This window comes from Hirundo rustica, chromosome 14 (genome assembly GCF_015227805.2).
Source record: "Hirundo rustica isolate bHirRus1 chromosome 14, bHirRus1.pri.v3, whole genome shotgun sequence".
In the NCBI taxonomy this organism is placed as follows: Eukaryota; Metazoa; Chordata; class Aves; order Passeriformes; family Hirundinidae; genus Hirundo; species Hirundo rustica.
The window spans coordinates 840,559-865,615 of NC_053463.1; the positions used below are offsets into that span (position 1 = coordinate 840,559).

Consider the following 25,057-nt stretch of genomic DNA (forward strand, 5'->3'; position numbering starts at 1 on the left):
ACTTGTGTTTATTGAAGTGCTTAGAATGTGCCCCTGGAGCAGAACAGTCTCTATGTGATGGAATTGAAATAATTGATGTTGTCACTAAGTGCAATAACATCTAATTTGCTCTAAGTCAGAGATCTCCTGCTGTTTTATCAGTGGGTCAAAACCACAGAGCTTCAGTGCTAGGTGTTGGAACTCTCGAAAACCCCCAGAAATGAAAGGGCAATGCTGTTACAGCAAACAGTAATCCCCAAATTCCTCCCAGCTACAGTTTGGTGAATCGTAGCTCAGCGTGACATTTGTTTTCAATAAAACACTGAGCTGACTGAGAGCCCTGCAGTTCCTTCCAGTGAGCTACAGGTTCTCCATAAAACTCTCTGGTCGTAACTTTTTATGTCCCATCCCTCAATAAAACCGAGCCACCTCGGGGTAAAGCCTGACAAACACCGAGTGAGACACCAGAGCCCTGCAGGAGAGACCTCGTGGGCAGGCAGACAGAAATAAATCCCCTGGGCTGTGGGTGATCAGCTGTGGCCACGTGGGCCAGGTGAGAGCTGGGGAGTGGTGCTGAGCTGGGGCTGCAGGGGCTGGCGCTGGGCAGGGGCAGAGCCCAGAGCTGAGCACAGAGCCACGGCTGCAGGGAGGGGCAGCCACTCCTGCTTCATTCTCTTTGGGTTTTACACGGGGGTTAGGAACCATTTATTCCATTTCTGAGCTCTCAAGACTTACCCTCATGTTCAGTACAGTTCAGTGTCCTCAGCTGCACCAAGGGAAACTCCATCTCTGAGGGGTCTCCAAGGCTTGGTGGTTCAGTTGGACTTGACTGCAGCTATTGACTGATTTCTTCATGGGATTAATTAGACTTTCTTTAGCCTCATGTACCTGCTCGAGCATCTGAGCAACATCCGTCCTTTATGCATTTATCCAGTGTGTTCCTGTGTATTTACTGCTGCTTACATGGGGTAGCAACATCCAGTAGCTCACAGTCTGGTGGGAAAGAGGACTAAATTCCCTTCCTATGTCTTAAACTGGCATATTAGTCACTTGCTCAGTCTTCTGCTAAAAATTTAATATTTATTGAATATTCCACTTTTATGTCTGTACTCCTATAATTTATTTATTTTTAATGGAGGTATGTCTATACTAGCTGGCCATTTTCTCTGTATTTTACGTGTTTTTATACACACACACGCGAAACTTGATTCAAGCTGTTGAAAAGTTTGGCAGCTGAATAAATCTTAGGCTTTGGGCCATTATTCAGTACTTGGAAAGGGTTTAAACCTGTGATTTTGCAGAATTGTATAACTCTTTCCCCAGTCTGTGATTGAAAACATGCCCTGCTGGAACTGGCACCGGTTCTGTCTCAGCTTTCGTCCTCTGGGTATGTCACAGGGTGCCCGAAATTACAGTGAGCACAGGGACAGTGCACAGTTGTGTTCTTCGAGTAGCAGATGCCATTTAATTGCTGTCCAGCTTGAGACAGAAGTTCCTGGAAGTCCTGGGCCTCAGGATTCTGACTCTGGTTCTGTGCTCGTCGCTGTAGCTCCTTGCTGGGAGGAGCGAGGTCACGCGTTTGTCCTCCTGCTCTCGTGTGCCGTGCAGGGTGGCTGTGCTGCCGGGTTTGAACAGCAAAACAACAAGTGATGTCACTCCTGTGAGCAATGTTTTGTCAGCTCCCTTCTTCCCCGAGTCTTTTCCCCAACATTCTTTTGTAACTCCTTGTGTGGAGTCGGTGTCATCTGGTTTTCAGAACAGCGGCATCTTGTTTACTGGGGTTTGGTGCTCAACTGGGTGACTCAGAGCAGTGCAAACCCTGCCGTGCTTCCCTTGCCCACGTGCACATCCCTGTGCCCATCCCTGTGCCCAATCCCATCCCTGTGCCCATCCCTGTGCCCCAGGTGCTGCCAGGCCTGGGCTGGGGCACAGGGATGGGTATTTAGGGGACAGGGAGGGGGTCAGGGCTGTTCAGCCTGTCCAGTGGTGCCTCAGCTGAGAAGGCAGATGTGTGGAGTCCTCACGGAGCGCTGTGTCCATTCCCGTGAGCTGAGGGTAGCGCCCGTGAAGTGTTGCACTGCTTTGTGTGTGTGAGTGGATCTCTGGGGTTGGAAAATGCCCTGGGCAGGGAGGGGAGTTGGGATCCTGAGCCCTGCCCTTGTCCCAGTCTGTGTCCCCAGGACAGCTCCCTGTGCCAGCTGAGATCATCTGATGTGCCCTGGCCAGGATGGGCCTGGCTGGGAGCTGTTCCCAGGGCTGTGCCAGCTCTGGGGCGAGGTGGTGAATCAGCCTCCATGTGCTCTGACAGCGGGCACGGGGCAGAGCCACCCTGCACGGGGCAGAGCCACCCTGCACAGGGCAGAGGCACCCTGCACAGGGCAGAGGCACCCTGCACGGGGCAGAGCCATCCTGCATGGGACAGAGCCATCCTGCATGGGACAGAGCCACCCTGCACGGGACAGAGCCATCCTGCATGGGACAGAGCCACCCTGCACGGGACAGAGCCATCCTGCACGGGGCAGAGCCACCCTGCACAGGGCAGAGGCACCCTGCACGGGGCAGAGCCATCCTGCATGGGACAGAGCCATCCTGCATGGGACAGAGCCACCCTGCACGGGACAGAGCCACCCTGCACGGGACAGAGCCATCCTGCACGGGGCAGAGGCACCCTGCACAGGGCAGAGCCACCCTGCACAGGGCAGAGGCACCCTGCACGGGGCAGAGCCATCCTGCACGGGGCAGAGCCACCCTGCATGGGGCAGAGGCACCCTGCACGGGGCAGAGGCACCCTGCACGGGACAGAGCCACCCTGCACAGGGCAGAGGCACCCTGCACGGGACAGAGCCACCCTGCACAGGGCAGAGGCACCCTGCACGGGGCAGAGGCACCCTGCACGGGGCAGAGCCACCCTGCACGGGGCAGAGCCACCCTGCACAGGGCACAGGCACCCTGCACGGGGCAGAGGCACCCTGCACGGGGCAGAGCCATCCTGCACGGGGCAGAGCCACCCTGCACGGGACAGAGGCACCCTGCACGGGGCAGAGGCACCCTGCACGGGGCAGAGCCATCCTGCACGGGGCAGAGGCACCCTGCACGGGGCAGAGGCACCCTGCACAGGGCAGAGGCACCCTGCACGGGGCAGAGCCATCCTGCACGGGACAGAGGCACCCTGCACGGGGCAGAGGCACCCTGCACAGGGCAGAGCCATCCTGCACGGGGCAGAGGCACCCTGCACGAGGCAGAGTCACCCTGCTCCCAGCCCCGGCCATGCACGGGGGCTGTGGCTGCTCTGTCTTCGGGGAACCACAGCTTGTGTAGCCTTGGCACTGCCCAAAAGCCCTGTGTGTGTCTTCCTCTGGATCCTCAGCCTCGTGGATGGGGCTGTGTTCCCAGCAGGCAGAAACAAACGACAGGCTGACCCCTTTCATAATGCTGATTTTAACCTTCCGCCCAGAAATGGGCACAGTTTTACATGAGGAAAGCTGCTGAGCCCTGGCAGAGATTGGGTTTAAATTACTCAATTTGAAATACGTGAGATGCCCTTTGGTACAGCCCCGAGGGGCTGGGACAGCGATTGCCACCTGGGCAAGTGGGGCTTTGTGTCAAGTGCCCTGAGAAACATCCACTGCCCAGCATTGCTCTTACTCCTGTTTGATGCAGCACTGCCTCGTGTGCGCTTGCTTGGTGCTGGAATCCAATCCAATCCAATCCAATCCAATCCAATCTGAGGTGGAGCTGCTGTGTGGGTTGCTGTGAGTGCCCACAGCTGGAGCTGTAGGTGTGGGGCAGTGGCCCAGTTCCATGTGGAAGGAATTGTCCAACAGCTGCCTTTGGAAATGCCGGGCTTTTACACCCGTGCTCGGTCTGGTTTGGTACAGTTTCAGTAGTTTGTGCTTCTGTCTTTCCAAAACCATCGGAATTCCCCCTGGTTTTGGCACCTTGAGACTGGGCTGTTCCCTGTTTCCACTCAGGGTTTCCCAGGGTGATTGTGAGGGTGCTTGGTGTGATCCCCCTTAAGGGCTGCGAGAGGGAGAATGGGAAAGTGATCAGCTTTGGAGGAACTGCTGTTTCATAACCAGATCTTACTCATAACTCCCACAGGGATCCCATTTTGTCTCTGTGTAGATTATAATGCTGTATAGGTGATACCAAGGAAAGGTGACACATCATTAACAAAAAATGAGGTGCTGGCATCACTGCAGAGAGATTATGGACTCATTGCATGGGGTTATTTTGCTTGTCTTTTTCTCCACAAAAGAAAACCCATGGAAAAACATAAATCTGTCTTACACTCTTCAGAATTAGCCTGTTCTTCATTTCCCGCTCAAAACTAATTCTGCAGTATTCACAGTAACCAGCCATAAGAGCGCACATAAGCAAGATTGCTGTGTCAGATGAGGTACTAGATAAAAGGAGTTCCTGTCTTGATGCAAGTCTTCATTGAAATGGGAAAACAAAAATACACAAAAACATAGTTTGTTATTCTGATTCCACGATTTGCCTTTGCTTGTCAGCATGACTTTCCATTTATGGTTATTAACGAGTTTATTAGAGCACAAAGATAATGGAGTTTAACTGCAGTGCTGGTCATTGCTTCAGGAGCATGGACGGGCACAAAGATAAAGTCACTTTGAAAACTGAGAAGTTACAGGAGGATACTCCTAAGTATGTAAATGTGCATTAAAATAGGTGCACTTCTCAAAGGTACTGAAAGCATTAGAGAAATCCCAGCTGTAGTGTGGCACTCCATCAGGTTTCCCTGAGAAGATGAGAGACTGGGACCGCCAGGCTCGGGGAGCTGGGGCTGAATTTGATTTCTGTGTCGCCTTGGTGCCATGGCTGCTGCTGGCGGAGCTTGCTGCTGAGTCCTTGGTGCAGACGGGCTCCCTTGGTAAAGGGAGCAGTCAGGATGTCACCGTGCTCGTCCTGCGCTCGGGGCCGGTGTTCACGTGTGTCACCACGGCGGTCGCCTCAGGGGCACAGGGGGACGTGGAGCCTCCTTTGCTGTGCCGTGGCTCACGTACAGCTCCTCATCTGCAGCGTGCAGCGGCAGGGCCAGGGCGTGCAGATAGCCAGGCATTTCACTAATTCCTGTGCTTTTGCTCCTCAGGCAGAGGATGAATCTCCCATGTATGTATGAACAATGCAAACACATGCTCATGGTGGCCCGAGAGCTGTCCCGGCTCCAAGTCTCCTACGAGGAGTATCTCTGCATGAAGACCTTGCTTCTCCTCTCTACAAGTAGGTGAACAGCTCAATACCAAGCTCCTTGCTTCTACAGAAGTATGTGGTGGATTTGCAATAGATACTGTGAGATAAATTTAAACAACATGCTACATGCTGGTTTTTATCTTTAGTAGGATAGGCTGGAGTTAAACAAGTCACAGCTTAGTAAATTCTGTCTGCACTGCATCAAAGTTCAAAGAGCAGTGTCAGAAATAGTCCTTTTAGAAGATACAGAAATAAAGTAACCTGAGACAACATAACTAAGTGATTATGTGTAAATACCTTTTACAGTGTTACTTTTCCCCTCAGTTGCTATCACTGGGAGCCAGTGACTTTGTTCTCCCCTGCTCCGTGGGGCTGGAGCTGCCTGAGGATCTGAGCTCAGCCCAGGCTCGGCTGCAGTCCAGGGACTCACACAGCAAAGAGAGAGTGGGAATGTGTGTGAGTGTGCTGGGGTGGGTGTGAGCCGGGCACCTCGCTCCAGCACGGCCTCTGTGTCCTGGGAAATCCCATCCTGTCCCATCCCACGGTCACAGGATCCCGAGGGAGCTGCCTCAGGCAGGGACTGACGTGTTCCTGCTGCTCCCTGGCACGAGGGGTTTGGTTCAGAGCAGGGACAGAAGTGCCAACGTGTTTGAAAGGTAGCAAGAGCAGCAGAGCGAGTGAAGATTTGTCAGCGTACCTCAGTACTTCTGCATCATCCTCATCAGGTGCTTTGGCTTGGACGGGACCTGAAATGTGATGAAAAGTAAATATAATTAAATTTATTACACTGAGGGTGTAAACATTCCTTATCCTTTATATTTCCAGTGAGTAATAGCATTGATTCTTGTGCAGAAATGAGAATTGTTCACCTTGGGCTTTTCCTGGGTAGGAGCGGGAGGATTGGGAACCTCGGCACTGCTCACGTGCCGGGGCAGGGGTGATGGGTGTGGGCAGGGCGGTGTGAGGGTGCCGTGGCCAGTTCCCCCAGTGCCCCACCAGCCTGGCAGTGCCCAGCCCTGCCTCGCTGCCAAGCCCAGAACTGGGACAAGGGCTCTTTTCAGAGGAAACTTTCAGCCTCTCACGGCCGTGGGCTTTGTAGGAACTTAAAACTTCCCTGAAACTGCAGATTTCAAACAGTTCCTGTTTGATTCTGAAATCTCTCCCAAAAATTCCTCAAGTGTTTTTGGGTGTGGTGTAGGCCAACTTTCTTCACAGGAGCTGGAAATTTCCATGGAGAAATTTCCATGGCAGAAGTGGTGAGGAGGCAGCCCTGGCAGGGTTCAGCCCCTGCAGCAGCGGGGCCAGGCGGGAGCTGGCACTGCCCAGAGAGGCCTCCCCACTCCACTTCCAGTGGGAGACAATTTATCTTCATTTTGTTAGAGTACATACATTGTGTGAGTGGTACATCAGGGAACTTCTGCAATTGTATAGCTGAAATTCCTACAGCTCTTGAATCCACAACTTGACAATTTGAAGTTGTTTATTGTGCTTCTGTGTTAAGTTTTCCAAGAGAAGAGGAGGAGGAGTAAAACAGGAATCCCACACAGGTCTAGACTTGCAGCTCACACACAGACGTAGCTCAGAGACCTTTTCCATGTGAAATATTGAAACAGTTGACAGGTTTCATCTCCTGTGTAGGCAAGACAGACAAGAGGCTTCGTTCCAGAATCTCTCCAATGCTGACAGTGCAGGGAAGGTTGGATCTCCTACGGGAATGTGCTCCATGGCCTCTGTGTCGTGCTTTCGGTCACCTTTGTCTCTTCTCTGTCTTCAACTCTTTCACTTCCCTGAGGTGCTCAGAGGCCTCAGAGGAAGCACCTTCAGGACCTCTGGAGCTCCATTTGTCCGGGTTGGTCCTTGGCCTTTGGAAGGACCATCCCCATAGGAGGAGACAGGCACAGGGACTTCACCTGGGTTTGAATCCCCAGGCCGTGGGTTCTGTCCCCAGCTCCTCGTCTCCCAGCGCTGTCTCCGTGCCCCGTCCCTGTCCCAAACAAGCTGTGGCCATGCCCGGATTCCCCGTGGCTGTTTGTTGTCCAGGCTGTCCCTGCCTTGCCTGCGTTACCTGATCCATGTCAGGAGGCTCACAACCAGATGATCTTTCAGGATCCTTTCCAAGCCATCCTGTGATCCCGCCCTTGCTCCTCCCTGGGCACACAGGATTCTTATGGAACCTTCCTAATGTCACATTTCCCCAGACCTGGAGAACACAGGAGCTCCAGCCCTGGTGGTTCTCCATCAAGGAGCTTCCAGGGCTGGATGTTGTTGCCTCCATGGTCCAGTTCCCTTCCCGCTGCTTTTTGGTGGGATATCTTTAGAGGTTTGGGTTTCTTCATTTTGCAGCAGGCCTGTGCTTGGTGCTCAGCTGGTCACTGTCCCACCCTGCTCTCTCCTTGTCTCTGCTGTCATTTCAGTCAATCCAAGTCCTTTTTCTTTTGCTTGTCTTCATAGAACCACAGAATAGTTTGGGTTGGAAGGGGCCTTAAAGCTCATCTCATTCCAGCCTGGCCCTCAACACTTCCAGGGATCCAGGGGCAGCCCCAGCTTCTCCGGACAGCCTGTGCAGGGCCTCCCCACCCTCACAGGGAAGAATTCCATATTTTTATCTAAATTTCCCCTCTTGCTCCTTGTCCCGTCACTGCAGCTCCTGATGAGGATTCCCTCTCCTTGTAACTAATGTAAGGAGCTGAAATCATGTGGCAGTTGTGTTTTGCAGTGTTCTAAAGGCTGCTGTCCATGTTGCAGTTCCCAAGGAAGGCCTGAAGAGCCAGTCCCTGTTTGAGGAGATCCGCATGACGTACATCAAGGAGCTGGGCAAGGCCATCGTCAAGAGGGAAGGGAACTCCAGCCAGAACTGGCAGCGATTTTATCAACTGACTAAACTGCTGGACTCTATGCATGATGTAAGTCCTGACAGGAATGCTGCAGGCATTCCAGAGAAATACGTTTGGGGCGGGGACAGTGAGCTCCTCCGGCTCTTTTTATTTAAAGGGACAAATATCGGGGAGGAGGAGGAGGAGGAGGAGGTCACGCTCCTCTGCTGTCTCATCAAAGGCAAATTGACAGCCTTGAACATGGTCCTCTCAGGCTGCCTCTGCAGTGCAATCCACAGCAATTAATTGTATAATTAATCTCATTTTCAGTCCCTGCTGTTTTTAAAAATTACCTTGCTTTAAAAAGGAGGAGCTCAGGAACGGTAACTGACTTTGCAGTAGAAGCAGAAATGTGGTGTTTCAAAGCAGTCCTGTGTCAGAGCCCAAGAAGTAAAGGATTTATGGAATAGTTTGAAATTCCATTAAAACAATGCCTCAGCACTATGTGTGGTGTTAGCAGTGATCTAATTTTGAAGGAATTTCCAATTCAGTCTGTCTCCTTTGGCAGTTTAATTCTAATTACCCATGTAGCACAAAGCAGCGTTTAAGACAAGGGTAACTTTGAGACCTCGAAATTACTGGGTTTTTTCTTGTTACTGTACCAAGCACCTGGAAAGATCTCATTTAGCTTATCCATGTGTGTGTTATTTATCTGCTGGAATGGGAACTGGTGCCGAATCTCCTCGGTGTTCGTAAAGCCTCGCACAGTCGGTTTGGTTTATATCAGAGTGCCATGGACAATAATTAATGAACTAAACGAGGATTCCTGTGCACGTCTTGCCTGAGCCCCATCCTGTGGGCAGGAGCTGGGGAGGAGGGAGGTGAATGTTCTCGGAACATCTTCATGTGCCAAGTAATTCTTTGTCTTGTCGCTCGTAGGTGGTTGAAAATCTTCTGAGCTTTTGCTTCCAGACATTTTTGGATAAATCCATGAGTATTGAGTTCCCAGAAATGTTGGCAGAAATCATCAGCAATCAGATACCAAAATATTCCAATGGAAATATCAAGAAGCTCTTGTTTCATCAGAAGTGACTGCCTTAACACAAAGGGTTGCCTTAAGAAACCGTCACACGATAGCTTTGTTTTGTAAAGAGAAAACCTACAGAACTTGTTCCTTTTGTCCTCGCAGGTGTTTCTTTTGTAATTATGCACTACATGTGGTTTACAGAGGGCCAAGAGTTAGGCTGGAGAAGCGGCGGATTTCTCGCGTTTGGGAAAGAATTGGGGAGAAAGGAAAGGAAAAGATCTCGGTTTCGGCAGGAATTTTCTCTCTCCCCTCGTGCACCATCCCTGGATGCATCAAACCACCAGTGACAAGCTCTGAGGCTGTTACGAACATTCTGCTAATTAATTAATTAATTGCTGCAGTTGGCTGGAGACAATTTTTTAGGCTTTTTTTTTTTTTTTCCCCCTTTTATTTCCCTCTTTTTTTTTAGTAAAGTGTTTTGGATTTTTTTTTTTTTTTTTTTTTTAAAGTTAAGGTAGTATTTTGGTTTATGCATGTAACCTGAAGAAAGTTTACAAGTGTATATCAGAAAAGGGAAGTTGTGCCTTTTATAGCTATTACTGTCTGGTTTTAGCAATTTCCTTTAACTTTATATACCGTGAACTCGGCTTGTTCATTTTTTCTTACATAATTTTTTTGTAATACTTCAAGATGCCTATTGTACAGCTGGTTTTTTAAGGTGGGGCAGCTCGTAGCTTTCCTAAACGACCTCTAGACAGTAAATACTCGAGTAGATTCATGTGAAACTGGGTTGGGCTTTTCTAACCTAATGCTTTCAAAAAGTGGCCATAAAAATTGGGCTTTTTCTAAGGGCCAGGGTGGGTGGGAGAGCACTCTCAAATCTCATTTCAGTAGATCCGGATGAAACGAATCCTTTTGGTACATTGCAAAAGTGTTGGATATGCAGATTCATAGAAAATTAACCCAGTCCTGACTGGATGTAAATGAGCAGGTTATTTTATATATTGAAAAAAAAAAAAAAAAAATTGAAGCCTGATTTTTGCATACGATGCAACAGCCATAACGCAAAGAGTCACGGGCTGCATTGATGCCAAGAAGATCAGTCCTGGCTGCCCATCAGGAAAATTTCAGGAAAATATGCATAGCTTCAGAAAAGTTTACTTCTGTGTGGAGAAACTCTTGTTTTCTATACACTTAAAGCTGTCATCACACGAGTATTTCTGGAGACCCCCACGGACAGGGGAGGACGTGTGAGTGCACCCGGTGGCTGGGGTTGTTCTCCCGCAGGATTCCGGAATCCTCCTCTCCGGGGACTGGATCCACGCAGCTGGGACTGGATCTCCCAGCTCCAAACTCGCCTGGTTAGAGACCCAATTCCACATCTCCACCCTTCACTGACTGCTCCATCCTCTTTCCTGGAGAGCAGGAGAGCTCCGCTACTGAGTTCGTGGTCTTAGAGTTGTCCGTCAAACTTTCTGTCTTTGTAAGGCTGCAGCCCTTCACATTGAATTCCTGGCGTGCCATAAATTCCCATGGGCCTTGTGGATTACTCCTTGTTGCCATTGATGAGGATATTTTCGACATTTAGAAGCTGTAGTAGCCTTTTCTACGTGCACCTTAACAATTTTCTGTATCTCAAAACTGAAATATTTACTATGCCACTCTAAAATTTGATTTTTACTCAAAGTGGCCAGATCGTTTGTGTAATAGAAATGAGAAGAATCGTCTGAGAAAATACAAAACCTAATATATTTTTATATTTAGTTATAGTTTCAAATATGTATAATCGGTATATTCGCTGATCCAAGAGAAAAAAAAAAAAAAAAAAGGGAAGGGCTACTGCAGCTTTAAAAGCAATTTATTAAATGATTGTAAAATAGCTTGTATAGTGTATAATAAGGATGATTTTTAGATGACAGATTGCTCTATCATGATACATGTAATTATATTTTTTGTAGGGGTCACAGATAGGCTGAGCGGAAGCCGTGGCGTGCGGTTTGGCCGGAGGCAGCGCCGGGGCTGCCGGCGTTGGTATCCAAAGAAGTGCTCTGTTCCGAGGGGGGAACCTGTGCTCCGTGGGTGTTTGTGGGGTTGGGTTGTGTGCGTTGAATCACTGTGTAAAACTCCCCGTGGTTTGGGGTGGGATACTCCTATCTGTATGGTCGGGAGCCGCTCCCGAGGCACGGCTGAACCAGACCCCGCTGCAAAACCTGTCACAGCTCTGACGGGGGGTTCGGGCGCTGCCTCACTCCCACAGCAAAAACAGCTTAGAAATCGGGCAATAATCCACATCCAGGTGCCAGCAATATGTAAATACAGAGCGTGGGGTGTTCACAGCACATTTCTACTTTGAGCAGACCTTGGTTTCCAACTGAAATAGGAAACTCAATCAATTCTCATCCTTTCTTAAAGCTCTTTTTGAATGTTATACCTATTAAAAAAGATCCTATATTCAGTACCTTGGAGTAAAATAGCATCTTTAATAAAAGAAAATAATCGCTCTCTTCTTTGATCTGTCAGGAATATGTACATTTTGTAATAGGTAAAGGTCAGGATTTTAATTACGACTTCCAGCCCAAGTCATTGGGAATCCTCCCGCGCCCGTTTTGTGATACAGATAGGAGTTTGTACTGGTGGGGTTGGGGGGCTCTTGGGGTAGGGGAAATGTGCTCTTACTTTGGAGAATGTTTTATAAATTGCATCCCCAGAGCCCCCGGTCGGAGCCTGGGGACGGCGTGTGCGGGTCGGGGTGCAGGGACCCCAAATTGTCGTTTTTGCCAGCAAAAGCAACTGCAGTGAACTCCGACAGATGGTGGAGTTGGGGCTGGGACCGGATGAGCTTTAAGATCCCTTCCAACCCAGATTCTGGGGTTCTGTGATCCCCCCCCCCCCGAGAGAACCGGTCACACAGGAGGAGAGGCTCTCTGCCCCTTGTGTCTGTTTGCCTGTATATTCATTTTCAGTCTCTGGATTTAAGGAAAAACAAAGGAAACTGTGATGTTCGAGGAAGAATCGTCCTGTACGTGCTGTTCAGTTGAAACGTCACCAGTGAGACTCCGTAGTGCTGTAGCCAGCAGTGAGAAGTCCGTGTCCTGTTTTCCGTGGTCCGTGTAGCAGTGGGGAGTCCCTGCACTCTGGATAAAGCAGGGAGAATCCGGCGTTGGCCCTTCAGTGCCTTATCACAAAGTGCACGGATCCGCCCGCGCGGCGGGGGCAGCTCAGGATCGCAATGGCCTTAGGGGGACACCGGGACGGGGACGGGGACGTGGGGGCACCAGGGGAGGGCGGGGGGGGCTGGGGACCGGTGCCAATCGATGCCGAAAAATGACCTCGCCATTTCCACGGGAAAAGGTCGGAAAGGAGGAAAGTGCCTGGATGAGCGTGGGCTGCGGGAAACGACCCGCAAGCCCGGCTCCGGAGAGGGAGTGCTTCAGGGACATGACTTAGAGCGAGATTTTATAAAGATTGTATTATGGTATCCCTGCAAGTGTTGGAGGCCTGGTGGGACGGGGCTCGGAGCAGCCTGGTCTGGTGGAAGGTGTCCCTGCCCGTGGCAGGGGGAACAGAGGAGCTTTGGGGTCCCTTCCGACCCAGCCCAGCCTGGGATCCCGTGGTCACGGACCGGGCGCGCTCTGCCCTGATCCCGGCCTGCGGCCGGGGCTTGCTGAGCCATCGACGTCTCATAGGAACCAAATTTTCCATGAAGGTCGAGGGCCTCTCCCGCCAGAGGCCTCGTGTCCGAGGGAAGGTTGGGAGTGTGTGGGAACGCCCCACCTCCAACCCCCTGCCCGCAGCGGAGGCAGCGATGGGTCATTACTCTATTTTGTATATTAAACAAAAAGATATATACTGGGGACAAATCCTATATCATACCAGTGTATGGCATTATTAAAAAAAAAAAAAATCATTATTTTTATCACAGCAATTTTAAACAGCATTAAAAAAAAAAAAATTAAACCAGTGACTCCTGTTTAAAAATAAAAGTTGTAGTTTTTTATTCATGCTGAATAATTCTGTAGTAACAAGTCTGTAGTTTTCACCTACTCAGTGAAATGTTGGACTGTAAAAGCTTGTGTGGAATTGTTGAACATTTATTTTTTCATTTAAATTTGCTGTTCTGGTAATACAAAGCCACACATCTGTACAGAAGTTGCAGTAAATGTGAGCCATTTACAGCAATGCCGAATAATGGACAGAAACCATATAATAAAATTCTGCTTTTTTCATTAAATGGCTCCAAAATGCTTTTGCGGAGTTTTTGTTGGGGTCCTGGAGAGGGTTGGGTCTGACATGACAGGGGAGTGACTCTGAGTTTGACCAACCTCAATCCCACTTTAATCCTATTATTTTAAATGTATTTTGTCACTGCAGTGGTTCCCGGCTGTCTGATAAAAGCTCCCTCCCCACGCAGGTGCCAGCTGCCAGACATTAGTGATGGAAATAAAATGTCCAGAAAAGCCTCGGGGCTCCCCAGGTGTGGCTTGGGGACGGGTGGTGGGTGGGGGCTGAGCTGCCCTGGGGCCCTGAGCAGAGACAGAACCGAACCCAGGAAAAGGGGAGAAGGGCTTGGAAAATCAGCAGTGCTGAAGGGAGCCTGGCTCTGGTGTGAAGGTGCTGCACTCGTGTTCACAAGGTCTCAGCCCTGGAACAAGATGCTGCCATGGAGCTCCTTCCCTGCCATGTGGCCGTTGGAGTTTTCGGTGTTTCCAGCCCTCAGTGACCGAAACCGCCGCGGTTTTCCCCCAGCACAGCTCAGCCTTTCCCCCCGCGCCACAGAGCCAGGCGTGCTGTAATAAAGTCTCATTTAACTGCAGCAGAAAAGGCCGAGTTCCCAGCAGGGAATGATTTCTTTGAATTGTTTGCAATTAAAACAAAGCTTACATAAATTTCCCTTCGGTAATTCCCAAGCATGATGGGGTCAGAGGCAAGACAGGAATGGGATTTATGATAACCACGTTTATTCGGGCAACAGTTCTGGAAAGATGCTTTAAGGAGAGCCATCAGACACTCAGATAAAGAACTGCTCAGTGGCCCACGGGCTCCAGCTCATGCAAAGTGCATCAAGCCCTCAGTGTGGTCACATTCCTCCCAAAATCCCCTTTGTCCCATTCCATTTACAAAGGCATTGATGTCAGAAGCTATCTGTGGCCCAGGATCTGCTTCCTGGCAGGATTTCTGCCTCTTCCCTCTGCACCCTGCCGTGCTCCATGGCCCTGGGGTGGGCTGGGACACGGGCTGCTGCCCTCCCTCACCTGCCACCTCGGTTTGCTGTTAATTTGCCTCCTTGGGCTCTATCCTCAGCTTCCAAGAAATTCGGGTGAAGCCCAGCATGTGACTGCGATCCATGATTGCTGTTGTGTTCACATTATCCCAGTAAAACGATGGCATTTCAGACTGGTTAGGAAAAGATGCCACTAAATGCCATTTTTACAGTTCTGACCTTTCAGATTTGAGCTGTGCAGTTGGTGTTTGCCCCCGGGATGGTCCCCAGGGGCTGGTTTGTCCCTGGCCATGTCCCCTCTGCAGCGTGGGCTCCTGTCGAGCTCTGGGCACAGATTCTGGGCTTTTACAGAATAAAAGCCTCCTTGGCTGTGTGTTGCTGGTTGTCCCAAAGGGGCTCCCAGATTCTCTCCATGCTCTTGCCAAGCTCCTGCCAGGGTCCAGCAAGTTCAGTGCATTTCCTTACCAGGGTTACCAATAACTTCAATTATTGGTGAACCTGAAAATATATTACATAAATACGTCTAGTACGTGGACATTTCAAAATGAAAAACTGTAAAGATTGAACGGAGAGGAAGCATCAGAAGGGAGTTCACTGATGTCCAGTGCCTGAGCCCATGGATCAGCTGATAAAATCAACCTGGAGGAGGGGTGGCAGTAAATAGCCTTATCCCACCCATCACAGGCCTGGCACAGCTCCAGAGCATAATTAAGGATATTCCCTGAGGTCACAACAGGGAACCTTGGGTTAAAAAAATACCAAGTGGAATCCTTCTAATTATGGGATCTGTTGATTTGAGATCAAACCACATAAAAAGGTTGGGGCAAAACAGCTGAGGCAGCATCAGGTGTGGGCACTAATTGTGCTCCTGATGCAGGAGGTGACACTTCCTGTTGAGAAGAGTGACCTGGTGTGCCCAGGGCCAGGCAGGGGGCTCGGGGATGGAGGAGCACGGAGGGGAAATTCCCTGCAGAGCCTGGGCACGGGGAGCTGCACCCCTGAGGAGCTGGGAGGGGAAATGGGGACAGGCAGTGACACGGGACTGGCCCTGCCACCCCGCCACCCTCCCCTCTCCGGGCTCCTGCAAGAACAACTCCAGAGTTAAACACCAGCATTTTTAATTCCTCATTTCTCTCCTGCCCTTTCCCTTTTTACCCTTTTTGGCTCGCAGGCAGAGTTCCTCCAGCTGGGCTGCGGCCGAGCCGCACGTGCTCCTACCCCAAACAAACGCAGCCCTGGCCTGCGAGGCTCCAACACTGCAATTACTAAAAATAATTTCAAAAAACCCAGCCCAGCCCAGCCCAGCCCAGCCCTTGGCAAGTCCAAGGGACCCGGGGGATGCGGCTGTCACAGCCTCCCCTCCTGCAGCCCCTGGGGTCGGGGGTCCCCCGGGGGGCTCCGGCTGCTGCTGCTGCCCCTCGGCCGCCGCTCGCTCCCCGCTGCTGCTGGATTTGCTGAGCATAATGGGGCTGAAACAGCTCAAAGCTGTCGGGCTAAATATATCCCCGTTGCTGGGGAAATAAATAATAAACAGCGGCGCGATGGGGATGGAGCCGAGCCATTGGCTCTGCTCGGGCTGCGGGGCGGCCCCTGCAGCCTCCAGGTACCACACAGGGAGACAAAACTGAACAAAAACCGCACAAAAACAACGCCAGTGGCTGAACAAAAAGCCCAGCCAACCCCAAACTTGGCAAAAAATAGCCAGCAGTCAAACAGGGGCAGAAGCAGCAGGTGCATCTCCCCAGCTCAGAAATATTTATGATAGATAATGGCTGCGGCAAAATGAAAAAGCTTTAAAAAGGAGCAAAACATCTCCAGGATCTCTGGGACAGCCTTGGGAAAAGCTCCTTGCTGACGGTGCCATGGGCTGGAAATGGGCACTCACATTTGTGTGATCATGGAGAGGGGCTTGGACAGGGGTGCCAGGACAAGGGAATGGCTTCCCACTGACTGAGCCAGGGCTGGATGGGATATTGGGAACAAATCCTTCCCTGAGAGGGTGGGCAGCCCTGGCACAGGGTGCCCAGAGCAGCTGTGGCTGCTCCTGGATCCCTGGCAGTGCCCAAGGCCAGGTTGGACACTGGGGCTGGAGCAGCCTGGGACAGTGGGAGGTGTCCCTGCCATGGCCGGGGTGGGAATGGGTGGGATTTAAGCCCTTTTCCAGCCCCCTGTGCCAGGGAGATGCTCACCCCAGTGGTACCTTCACTACCAGCCACATTCCAGCCCTTCTGGGGCTCATCCCCGGAGCCTCTCCCATCACCTGTCCCTCCTGCTCTGCTCTTCACTCACAGGGGGCTGCGAACAAAAGCTCTGAGCCATCTGCAGATGCTGAATTATCTGATTGCTGGATCCTGGGGCAGGGCAGGCCTGGGGGAGCAGGGGCTGTGGGGGGCTCCCAGAGATGGGGACACAGCAGGGACACAGAAATCTCCCTGTGGAGATGGGATTGTTCCAACTCCCCCACACTCCCAGCTCCAGACCCGGCTCTGCCATCCCCACCTAATCCAAGCCGGCTGGTCTCCGGGACACCCGGCTGCTGCAGACTTTCTCCCCTTCCTGCGTGCGTCAGTGAGTTTAGAGCCCAGGTGTGATTTTCTAGACCCTTTTGTCTGAGGTTTAGAAGCAGAATAAGCTTCATTAGCAGAAGGGAGGATTTACAATAAGTAATAGGTAGGTGCTACCTCGTGAGCTGTCAGCATCGTGCTAAATTACCAGCTGAGCCCGTCTGCAAACAATCAGCTGTGCACCCAGAGAACAGAGCTGTAAACGGCTATTTCTTAAAAAACCTTTGCTTTTAATCGTTATTTCCCAAAAGCTAAAGATCTGAATTCGCCCAAGTGTACGAAGTATAATTGCTTTGAGGTTTCTGGTTCGTGAGGAGTTTTAAACCACCACGCACTTGCTCACACATCCCCAGCTCTGGCTGTGGTGACTTCTCCCTACAGCTACCCCTGATCCATCCCTGCTGTCCACGAACCTCAGGAGAGCTTCGGCCTCTTCTCCAGGCAACAGGACAGTGACAGGACAACAGGGAATGGCCTCAAGCATCCAAACCAACCCCAGTCCAACTGCAAACCAAATCCAACCCAATCCAACACCGAACCCCACCCAAGCAATCCGACCACGACCTGACCCAACCCCAGCCCAAACTCGATCCCAACCCAACATCAAACCCAACCCAACCAAACACCAAACCCAGCCCAACTCCAAACCCAACACCGATCCCAGCCTAACACCAAACCCAACCCAACACCAAACCCAAACCCAACACCAATCCCAGCCCAACACCAATCCCAGCCTAACACTAAATCCAACCCAACACCAAACCCAGCCCAACACCAATCCCAGCCCACCCCAATTAATCCAACTGCCACCAAACCCAGACCAAACTCAGGGCGCACTTGTGGAACATTGGTCATCGATGTGAAATACGGCAGGGCTGCACCAAGAGACTTTCTGATGTCAGCTCCCACAGACATCCTTGCACCATCTCTTTTTTTTTGTTTAACGCCCACAGTGACCGGCCAGGAGCCGTGGGAGAGGCTCTGCCCACCAGCAGCATCACCACCCAGCTTTTGTTTTATTTTGACTGATGACTTCAATATTAAGCATCAAATGCTGTGTCAGGCTGGTTTAAAAAAAAAAATATTTCCTATCTTTAATTTCTCTTGGAATAAACCAATGTTTACTACAGTATTAAAGCTGGCCCAAAATGGGAACATTTAGTAAGTGTTCCAGACAAGTTTTTTCTTTTTGGAAAATTTTAATTTAAAAAAAACTACTCCATTGGCTCTCCTGTAAGAGCAATAACTTCTGCCTCGGTTTGATTTCCTTTCCTCCAGGACACATCTTGTAAATACATCTGCGTGGGACTTTTGTTCCCAGAAACTCTCTAGGTAGCACATCCAACAGCTCCCAAGTTCCTCTGAAAAGGAATTTACTCCGCTCTCAGGGTAACCGGAGTGTCCAAGGAGCCGAGGGGGGACCCTGCACGGAAAGGTTTTGTAGGGACACGGCGGGAGCAGCGCAGTGCTGGTGCTCACACGGCATTGCTAAGCAGGTCCCTAAATACCCTGTCCCCAGATAATGCCTTCTGGAGGGCTCTTGGCAGGTTTGCAATTCCCATTCATCCCCAGCACTCGCTCTGCTCCGGCAGCATCCCGGGAAGGCAGGAGGGGACACGACAGTTACAAACACAAATAGTGCTGACAGATGAAATATTAAGGGGTTTTTAAAATCCTTTCTATCAGCTCTCCCCATTCCTCTCCCACCCTCAGGGAGGGGCTCACAGCCCCGCGGTCCCAGCACAGCCACGGAGCAAAGCCGGGGCTGGATAAAGCCTGGCCTCATCCTAAGCCAAGGCTGGATACAGCCCAGCCCCATCTGATGCCAGGGCTGGATAAAGCCTGGCCTCATCCTTGCCTTCAGGAAAGCCAAGAAATAGCACTAAAGTTGGCTATGAAATCCAAGGATGGAGATGAACCAGCAACGTGCTCGGGAAACACCAGATTTTATCGCTACAAACCTCTCGCTCCCTTCGTCCAGCACCTCAGAGCAGAGACCACGAGGCAGTTTGGGGACTTCACCTCTGCCCAAACCACGTCAAGGGCCCAGAGTGTTCCCCAAGGGGTCAGACTGTTACAGAGAGGGTGTGATCCCATGGGAATGGGCTGTGCCACCCACCCTGGAAAGCAGCAAAAAAATGATCGCCTTTTTCCTCTTTTTTTCCCCAAGACAAAAGCCCAGGAAGTTTAATTACTGTGGACAAAAACGTGAAGAGGGCTGAAATTTCAGCTCCCTCCTCTCTAAGTGACACCACAGGGTGAAGGAAGCAGCAGCTCCAGGCTGGGGGTCGGGGGCTTTGGAGCCTCTCGGTGACCAGCTTCAGATGTCCTTTGCTTCTCTCCTTACAGCTCTTCTAAAAATATCAAATATAGATCTTTTCCTCATAATATTTTAAGATACTCTATTTATACATTAATCCTTTCAAAAATAAAAAGTGACACACAGAGCAATTCAGTCACTCAGAGTCTTTAAAACTGTTACAAAAAGCCACGACATCCATCCCCAGCGCCGCGGGCTGGGTCTTCTTTTGAGACTTTCTTTTTATAAAATATGATTCCAGCTCTCAAAATCCCGGCTCTGGAGTAAAACAGGGCTTCTTCTCCCACCCTGGCCCTTCAGAAGGGCCCGGAATGATGAGGGGTTTGCACCCTCGCCCTCGAGGCATGTCCATGGAGGCAGGAGCCGGGCTGGTGCAGCCGAGGTTTCGTCCCTGGCTCTCCACAGCCCCACCTTGGCCACAGCAACAGCAAATGCCCCGCAAGGATGGAAATAATTCACCTGGCACAACCAGCACTGCACAGACTTGGCACGGAGGAGGCTGCAAGCAAGGGGAGGCCTGAAAAACAACACTGGAGAGAGGCAGAGGCAGCCCCAGCAGGGCACATCAGCGGCCTGGGCACTGCAGGAGCACGGATGTGTCTGTACAGTGGGATTTGGGAAGGGGAGGTACCAAACAGCCAAACAACAGGAGTGGGGTTTGTCTGGGGCTGCAGCGGGCAGGCAGCATGGGCTGCTCCCCTGGCACAGACTGAGGGTTACCCCAGGGAATCAAAATCCTGGAAATGAAACAGGAGAATTTGAGAGGTTTGGTCCAAAACATCCTCTCTCCACCGAGCAGGCGCCTGCCAGCGCTGAGCCCTGCAGAGCCCAGCCGGGGCTCGCTCTCGCCCGCAAGAGCCGGCGCTGCAGAGGGGGCACACCCAGGGCTGCCCCCAGAACTCGGGATGCTCCCTGGCAGCACCAAGAGCACTCAGGGAAGCACAGGGAAGGCTCTGGGAGCACAGGGCTCCTCCTCGGTGGGACCCTGGGCTCCCCGACGCCCTGCACAGCTGGGGAACGTCCCCTGCAGGGAACCCTCAGCTTGGCCCCTGGGAGCACTCGGCTGTCCCTCGGCTGGTTTGCCGTGGCTGGGATGTGGGCTTGAAGCACGCCCACCTCGGGGCTGGGGGAGTCTCTCCACGTGCCCGGGAACGTTGCGCCGTGGCGCCGCGGGAGGAGAGGCGACGTCGGATCCACACAAACATCCATCAGCGGGCACGGGGCTGTCCTCAGCCCGGTCACACAGTGGCAAAGGGCACAGGGGCCTGCAGGACTCCCCATGGATACCATGGAATGCTCAGCAGCGGCACTGTGCACCCCACAGTTATAGGAACTCGACGTAGTTCTCGGGGATCAGTCCTGTCTTGCCGTTGAGGGTCCCTTCCAGCCAGCCGGGCTCCTGGGATGGGTGAACTGCAGAGACAGGGGAAGGGCAGGTGAGACCTTTAGTTTGTGTTATTTTAAAGAAACAAAACTAACTAATAGAGTTGAACATGATCTTCCAGGACCCTTCTGACCCGAAGCATTCCATGATTCTGTGAACACGGCAAGGCGGCTGAAGTGCTCTGTCCCTGCCTGCTCCCCGTGGGACTCCCTGGCCTTTCCTTCACCAAGTGGATCCCACTGCAGGACCGAGGGAGCTGCAGGCTCCAAATACTCCCTGGGGCTGCTGGCCTGAGGGAAGTGAAGTATTTGGGACAAAAACGGGGGCTCAAAATTTCTTCCGGATTTGAGCTAAGATCTCTTGGAAGTTGAAGAGAATGTGGTTAACTCCATCCCATGGTAACTCTGCACATCCCGGCTTGGCCTGGGCCCAGGCTGGGAGGGAAATTGCATTAGGGAACAATCCCAGTGGGAAGGCAACCCCTGCAACCTGACTGTGTGCAACCAGAAACCTGATCAGTCCTCAAAAGCCTTTCTTTATTCAATCAGCTCCCAAAAATTTGCTGATTTTGCAGGAGCCAGGCCAGGGTTACGCCTGCAGGCAGAGGAATACCCCCCTCCCACCATAATGGTGGGAAGCCAGTGTTCCAGAGCTCCTGGAGCTCCCTGGGCTCCCGTGGCTCTGCAGCTCTGGGGTCCCTCACTCCGTGTCTGGGGTCAGCTGCAGAGGAACCAGCTGAACTCCGTGGGTGTTGCTCCCTGTGGGCAGCAGCAGCCTCAAACCCCAGCTGGACCGAGCTGCTGCTCAGCCACACGCAGCCCCGCAGAAGCTCAAAGTCAAACCAGAACCTGGCTCCAAGCATTGCCAAGATCCTTTGCCTTCGCTGGGGTTTGAAAAGCCCCTTGATCACAGCAAGACTCCCACCAAGCCAGGCTGGTTCCACCTCACGTCCTCCAGCCAACGTGAGCCCTGGCCGCGCTGCTGAGTGACTGGAACACACTGTGTACTTTTTCCCTTGAATAATCCATTGATTTTTATCAGCAAACATAACGTATTTAATTCAAACTTGTTCCCCTCCTAGCTGCTCTGATTCCCACGGGCCCTCAGAGGGGAGACCATGTTTATTAGATGCCTATGGAGCTGCTTCGGAGAAGGATTGTCTTTAATTCACAGGCATTCGTCCTCCTCCCCTTTCTGCTGTATTCGCCTCTATATCCCAGGGCAAAACCAGTGCCTGTGGTAGCAGCTTCCCAAATGACAATGGTTAGCATTTCAAAGCCAAGAATGACTTGGAAAGTAGTAAAAACTCCTGTCTTTACACTGGGATTATAACTAAGCCAGAGCTGCTCAGCTCCACAGGGCACAAACTCTCCCAAACCCGTGTTCATTAGCCTGGTCTCTGAGCGAGCAAAGCCCACCTGCTCCAGCACTCACACCCAAGGGGAAAAAAAGCACAGGTGGCTTTCCCATCTCCTGCACAAAACACTACAGCAACACCGCCCAGAGTATTTCTGGTGCCGATACCCGGAACCTAATCTCCCCTTCGCAGAAGGCCTCTGGGAACGGCAAACACGGGGGCAGGCAGGGCTCCCCTGGGCCTCCCTCAAAGCCAGGGCAGGGCTCTGCGGGGTCCCAGCAGGGCGCAGCTCCCCGTGGGACGGGCTGCGAGCACGGCGGGGCCGTGCCCCGAGCGCAGCCCCAGCACTCACCGTTGTCGAAGACGGTGCCGGCCGTGAAGGAGAGCTCCGAGTCGTGCTCGGCCTTGCAGGCGTAGAGCGCGCGGGCCTTGCGCAGCGGGGAGCTGGAAGAGAGGCCACGTGTGGGCACAGAGCCCCCACAGCCCTGCACGCTGCCCCGGCACCGATGGGGGCTGCTGCTCTGCCGAGCCACGCTGCCCAGGGACGGCAGGGAGAGAGGCAGCAGAGGCTGAAGGCTCTCGGGGTGAGCAGCGTTTCACCACAGAGACAATCCCAGCCTGAGCCCAGCTGGCACTGGATGGAGCCCACACTGCTGCCCAAGCCCAGGGGTCCCCAGGACAGCTGCAGGCTCTAGGCTGGAGCTGGAATGCTCTGTATCTGAGGGGCCATCACTGACCAGAGGCTGGCACGGAGCAAAGGTGGCAGCAGGTGCTGGCAGTGACCCGCTGCCACCGGCCCCGTGCTGCCAAACCCATCCAAGTGCGGCTGCAACCACAAGGAGAATTTCACAAAGAAGGATTAGCGCTTTTGGAAGGTTATTTCAAAACAGAAAGCCAAGCAGGTCTGTGAAGAAGTCGCTGCACTTCTTTAGAGCCTGTGCGTGAAGGTAAAAAAGATTTAACAGCCATTAGATTCTGCTGGAAGAGTCAGCGTGCCCACCCTGCAGGGAGAGCCAAGAATGGAGCAAACTGCTGGCAGAGGGAAGAAAATGAGGGACCTCAGGGCTCCTCAGGCACAGCACAGGCACACAGAGCTGTCCCTGCAGCTGGAATCCCCAGCCATCCTTCCCAGCTTTGGGGTGGAGCAGGGCTGGTGGAAAGCTGGGACACCGCCAGGCTGTGGTGACAGTGCCAGTGCCAACCCAGCCTGGCCCCGGGCACTGCAGCAGCCAGCCACATCCAGCACTGCTGCTCAGCTGTGACACGGCCAAGGGAAGTGATGAAGTGCCCCAGGAGCTCCTGGGGTGGGGAACAAGGTGTCACCATTTCAGATCAGTGGTTTTACCAATTTTCATCTTTCTGAGGACTTAAAGTTCCCGTGATTTGGAGGAGCCCAGGGAAGCAGCAACGCTTCAGGGCAAGAGCAGCCTCCCTTCACACCAACCTCCAAACCCGGGTGCTGGGAATGGCTTTGGCTTTGCTGCAAAGAGAGCCCCAAAATGGAGATCTCTCCAAATTCCAGCTGCCTGTCACGAGCAGCTCCCAAACACTTAAAAACCAGCATGGGCAAACAATCCTCCTGCTCCAGAGGGTCCTTCACTGCCTGGGAGGCACCGTTCACACGGAGCCTTGAGACCGTCCGATGAACAGAAAGTGTTTTCGGGCTCCTGCTGCGCTCAGGGCACGATGGCATCGCTGGTGCCAAGGGCACGGGACCCCCGGGCAGTGCCTGCTCTGTGCCAGGCACCCCAGGGCACAGGGGGACCCCACGGGGCTGGCACACAGCTCAGCTGCTCCGGGAGCTGCTGGGAATCCTGTGCTGGCTCATCTGCAGCTTCCAGGAACGACTGGCTCCAGCGATGCCCAAGCACCTTTAGCCTGGGCACAGAGCAGCCTGTGCTACCCCGTGTCCATCACCCTCCTGGCACCCCAGACCAGGCTGTGGCCAGAGAACCAGGGGTGCAGAGCTGTCCAAAGGCTCTTTACTCCTTGCAGTACACTTCTTACCTGTTTTAGAGCAGAGCAAAGCCAACGCAGGAGCTGAGCTGAGCCCAGCAGTGACACCGAGCACAGCTCCTGCTCCCCTCACCCGGGGGCTGCGGGCTCCAGCCTTGTTCCAAGGGGCTTTCCTGGGGCAGGAGGGTTTGAAAGCTCCCCTCTTGCTGAGTGCAGACAGCTGTGTTGGGAGGGTTCGAGCAGGATGCCAAGGGAAAGGGAAATGAAGCGGGGGAAACCGGGGAAATTTAACAGAAATAGCAAAAGCAACAAAAAGCCAAGCGAATTGTGCAACAGACCTGATGGGGGATGAGTCGCTGGACGTAGAGGAGGTGGGCATAGGACTTGATGGCGCAGAGAACATGGGCCAGGACGGTGAGAGGGGTGACGTTGGGCTTGGATTCTGAGGGCTGCAAGACATAACCAGAGACCTTATCAACGTGCAAGCACAGCAACAAACAGCAACCGAGAGACACAGAGACGACAGCCGATGATAGCGAGCGCCTTGGGAATATTCCCAGCATGAGACACAGCTACGAAATGAAGTGCCAAGACCTTGGGAAGTGTTTCAAGGCTGGATCTGTGTTTGTCCGGACAGCAAGAGCTGGATCTTCCAACTGACCCCCGCTCCACTGGCCCACCCATTGCACCCTGTGTGCCGAGGGTCTGCGCTGGCAGCACAGCCACTTACCTGCCTCATGCTTTTCCAGGGTTCCCAGAAACAGCTGCCGGTATTTCTGGATGTTAATAATGCCTGCCAGTAGCCTCCACCCCCCTCTGTCTGTCACTTGTGGTGCTTATACGTTCAGCATATAAAAATGTCATTGATTTTGTTTTCTGTGTTTTACATCCCCTTTTTCCCTTTGTGCTGATTCCCGAAGCCACAGCTGTCAACTGGAGCTGAATCCACTGAATTACTGAACTGGTAATTGCACACAGGAGTTTTTGGGTCCTTCCAAACTGTTTGATTTGAGTCATTCTAAGGTTCACCAAAAAGCAATTATTGTACTAAAATACCAGTTTGACTCTGATTCATTTACTGCTTCTCTGCTTAGCAACTCACTGGAATTCCCTATCCAATTCAGATTAGAAACTCCATCCCTGATAAAACACCAGTAATCCCTCTCCACACTGCAAATGCCTCCGTTAAAACAAGAAGTTTTGTAAAAGCATCATAACTTATGTT

General features: G+C 52.2%; 2 protein-coding genes across 5 annotated transcripts in view; one reads left to right on the top strand and one right to left on the bottom strand.

Moving 5' to 3' along the window:
* Nucleotides 1-13,261, top strand: part of NR3C1 (nuclear receptor subfamily 3 group C member 1) — a 62,740-nt gene extending 49,479 nt beyond the window's left edge. For all 3 annotated transcript variants that reach the window (XM_040078158.2, XM_040078159.2, XM_040078161.2), the window contains exons 7-9: nucleotides 5,090-5,220; nucleotides 7,936-8,093; nucleotides 8,943-13,261. In XM_040078158.2, the coding sequence (XP_039934092.1) occupies nucleotides 5,090-5,220; nucleotides 7,936-8,093; nucleotides 8,943-9,095 (442 nt within the window). In that variant the 3' untranslated portion in view covers nucleotides 9,096-13,261. The remainder of the gene's footprint in view (nucleotides 1-5,089; nucleotides 5,221-7,935; nucleotides 8,094-8,942) is intronic.
* A 4,399-nt stretch (nucleotides 13,262-17,660) lies between these two features.
* ARHGAP26 (Rho GTPase activating protein 26) overlaps nucleotides 17,661-25,057 on the bottom strand; it is a 103,993-nt gene continuing 96,596 nt past the window's right edge. Inside the window, exons 21-23 of one of the 2 annotated variants that reach the window (XM_040078075.2) lie at nucleotides 24,171-24,281; nucleotides 22,229-22,320; nucleotides 17,661-20,548 (exon numbers count right to left, since the gene is read on the bottom strand). In XM_040078075.2, coding sequence (XP_039934009.1) covers nucleotides 20,460-20,548; nucleotides 22,229-22,320; nucleotides 24,171-24,281 — 292 coding nt within the window. In that variant the 3' untranslated portion in view covers nucleotides 17,661-20,459. The remainder of the gene's footprint in view (nucleotides 20,549-22,228; nucleotides 22,321-24,170; nucleotides 24,282-25,057) is intronic. The other variant, XM_040078076.2, reaches the window with a different exon arrangement.